This window comes from Cupressus sempervirens, chromosome 11 (genome assembly GCF_028749045.1).
Source record: "Cupressus sempervirens isolate cs-2001-9-10 chromosome 11, ASM2874904v1, whole genome shotgun sequence".
In the NCBI taxonomy this organism is placed as follows: domain Eukaryota; kingdom Viridiplantae; phylum Streptophyta; class Pinopsida; order Cupressales; family Cupressaceae; genus Cupressus; species Cupressus sempervirens.
Genome location: NC_143128.1, coordinates 490,321,268 through 490,324,605, shown reverse-complemented (window position 1 = coordinate 490,324,605; position 3,338 = coordinate 490,321,268). Strand labels below are relative to the sequence as shown.

The following is a 3,338-nucleotide window of genomic DNA, read 5'->3' as shown; positions in this document are numbered from 1 at the left end:
GATGAACTAATAACACGGAGCTCAAGTACATATCCTTGGTGCTTTGGTGTGCTAATGACAAGAAACAATCATATTATCCAATTCATGAAAGTGGAAAAATATTTTTTTGTTGGAAGGACTCCACGGATCTTCTTGTTTATAAGTTAAATCCACGTTGAATTCTAAGCAGAAGATATATACACACTCGTAATCTATAGCATCCGACGGAAAAAAAAAACCAAACAAAATGGATCAATTATATATTCCAATTGTGAACTAAGCATAGCATATAGTCCAGATTCAAGTTAAGGTTTTACTTTACTTCAGTAAATTCAATCTTCGAACACGACAGGATTAACTGCACAGCCATAAGTTTGCAAGATGATCTATTATTTTAGGAATAAGAATTATATGTAACATAGCAGTACATATCTATTAAACTCTTTAACTATGTACATATCTTTAGTTTCCTGATACTAGAGAGCCCCTGCACTCAGCTAATTAAGAGGCAAGGATGGACTTCAGGTCTTTTGCCCATCTTAGTAACTTACTACTTGACTTTGTGCAGAGTTGCAAACCATCCCAGTACTTAACTATGTACAAAGCTGAAAAGCATCAGTATAAACTCTCTTAACTCTCTACATATATAATTTCTTGATATGCCCTTTGCTAGTTTAAGAGCCAGAGATGGACTTATTGATCTTTTGCCTATCTTACTTAGTACTTTGACTGTGTACATACTCCAGAGCTGAAGAGCTTGGGAAGTTTGAGCTCAAACTTCATTCACAAAGCCCAAGTTAATAATTCCCCAAGAAGTTTTAGGCCATGTCTTTTCCTTGGCCTTGTCAAGCATAACTCTACCCCAAGAAATCCAACCTTCCCAACTTGCCCTTTTGTCCCAATTTGTTCCCCATTCCAAAAGCAGCTTCAAGCCCATCTTGGCCTCCTCCTCTGCTTCCACATATTTCTCTTCAGACAGATAAATCTGAGCCACAACCAAATGAGGCTCTCCAATAAATGGATTGAGAACAGAGGCCTTCAACAAAAGAGCCTTTGCTTCCTCTGTTTCATCTTCCTTCTTAAATATAGCTTCCCAGTACAAATCTCTTGCCTGAATCTCATCCAAGGGATTGAAAACAGTCCTACAGTTATTAAACACCGGAGGAATGGTAAGTTCAATGTGTTCAAACCCAAATTTCTTGTCAACATCTTTTCTAAAAATCTTTTCCTCCCTTGCAATCAAAGTATAGAGGGCCCCCATTCTAGAGACAACCTTCATCCAGAGACCCGGTTTTCCATCACCAGGCCACAAAGCCTTCCATGTATTTCCTTTGGACTCCAGACTTCCATACTTATTATCTAACAAAACATCCATATAACCATACATCTGGTCACTCAGATCAGCCATGGTTAAGAGCAAAAACAGAGCTATTAATCTCCTTGGTACTATCAAATCATCTCCAGTTCTAAAATGCTTAACCACAATCCCCTCTGGAGGCAGAACTCCCTGCAATTTTTTCCTCCATCCATCACATGTAGAGGACTTTACTCCACAATTACCCACATCAAAATTCTTCAAGAAAAGTTCAGATTCTTCCAAATGTGCTACCAATTCTTCATCAGTATATTTCCCCAAAACCATGGCATAGGTAAGCTCAATCCTAGGCACAATACAGTACATATGAACGAGTTCTTCCGCCTCTGAACCAATCAAGTCCCTCACTACCTGCCTGTCTATATCTGGCTTAAATATGGCAAGATTTACTATGGAGTTAGAATAAGAAGAATGAAATAAACCACACCTGGCGACGGAGTGGGGAGCATTCCAGCACTCCAGAACACGGTAAACTCCCATCAGATGATCGAAGAAAGTGGAATGCTTGTGATAACATTCTGGAGCTCTCGCCCTTCTCAGAGCAGATATGCATTTTGGTATTAAGGGGTCAACATCTTCGTATGTTTCCAGCAAGAATGGCCTGGTTTTTTGCAGCAATGCATTGAATACACATTCATCCGCGATGGGGTTTTGAGCTTCCATAGTTTGCTTGCAATATTGGTTAGAAAAGCAGGGGAGATCAGCTCATATAGGGGTTGTATTGGGCCTAGGTGATACGCAAGTGCTTACGCCATCTTGTTCGTGGCAACAGGTCCCACGTTCTCTATTCACATGATACGTCCTCTATTCATTCGTACGGGGAAACACTTGTCCTTATGTTCCTTCTCTTCACTAAGGTGGATTGTTCTCTAGGTTAAATTATCTTGGATATTTTTTGAGATTTGTTCTCTCTTCTCATACTTTTATGTCATGTGGGCCCTTCAACATCTTTTAATTTACTTCGTTTCTATATCAACCTTTTGTTAGATATTTATGCATTCATGTGAATGTAAATATGACATTAACACTAACCAATCAAATCAAAGAATTTAAAAGATTATATGAGATTTCATATGTTTATATCTTTTCCTAATTTTTTATTATTTAATAAATCACATTTTTCATCAATTCTATTGCTCAATACTATTTTTAGTGGGGGAGAAAATTAGTTTTTTTTAACAAAAAATACAAATATTTTTTAACTTCATTTTGCATTAATGAGTGTATTAATTACAATTTTATCTTTTCTACATTTGTGACAAGTTGATAAGATTTTATTTTTTTAATCATTTTATCTTCCAACTCACACAACATGTCTAATCAATATTAATTATCACAATCTATTAAATATTTTTAATTTTTAATTTTAAATATATTTATTATTAGTTTTACATTGATGTTTATTTTTGACTATTTGAATAACTTGTTCCTAAAACTTCATGTAATGCATAAGTTCAAATTATACTTCTATATATATATAACTATAAATATGTATTTTTTAATATAATTTCAATATGTTATATCTTTGTATTCGAATTTCTAATTTAAAAAATAATAATTTAAAAAAAAAAAACTAGTTAAATTAATACTATTATTTTACTTTTATAAAAATAAATTAAGCAATATTATTTTTTAATTATATTTTATAATAGTGTTTGTAATATGTATAATTGATAAATGTTACAATTTATAAATTATATCATTTATTATTATTAATATTTTTTATTTAAACAATTTATCATTTAGTTTAAATATATTTAAAACTTAAATATATATTTTAATATTAAATTAATAATTATATTTTATATCAAAAAAAATACTAAAGAAATAACCACAAAAAAGAAATAATTCAATTCTAAAAGATATATAAATTATTATTATGTTTTTATAAACTATGTATTAAAATTAAATAGTTATATTTTATTTCTTATTTATTACATCATATTTATTCATCAACATCAATTTTATATGTATTACATCTATT

General features: G+C 32.0%; 1 protein-coding gene across 1 annotated transcript; it reads right to left on the bottom strand.

Moving 5' to 3' along the window:
* Positions 1–386: 386 nt before the first annotated feature.
* On the bottom strand, positions 387–2,049 carry LOC149530510 (uncharacterized). The gene has a single exon (XM_089809906.1). It carries the CDS (start codon positions 2,015–2,017, stop codon positions 752–754), a length of 1,266 nt encoding a protein of 421 aa, XP_089666032.1. The 5' UTR covers positions 2,018–2,049; the 3' UTR covers positions 387–751.
* Between the last annotated feature and the right edge of the window lie 1,289 nt (positions 2,050–3,338).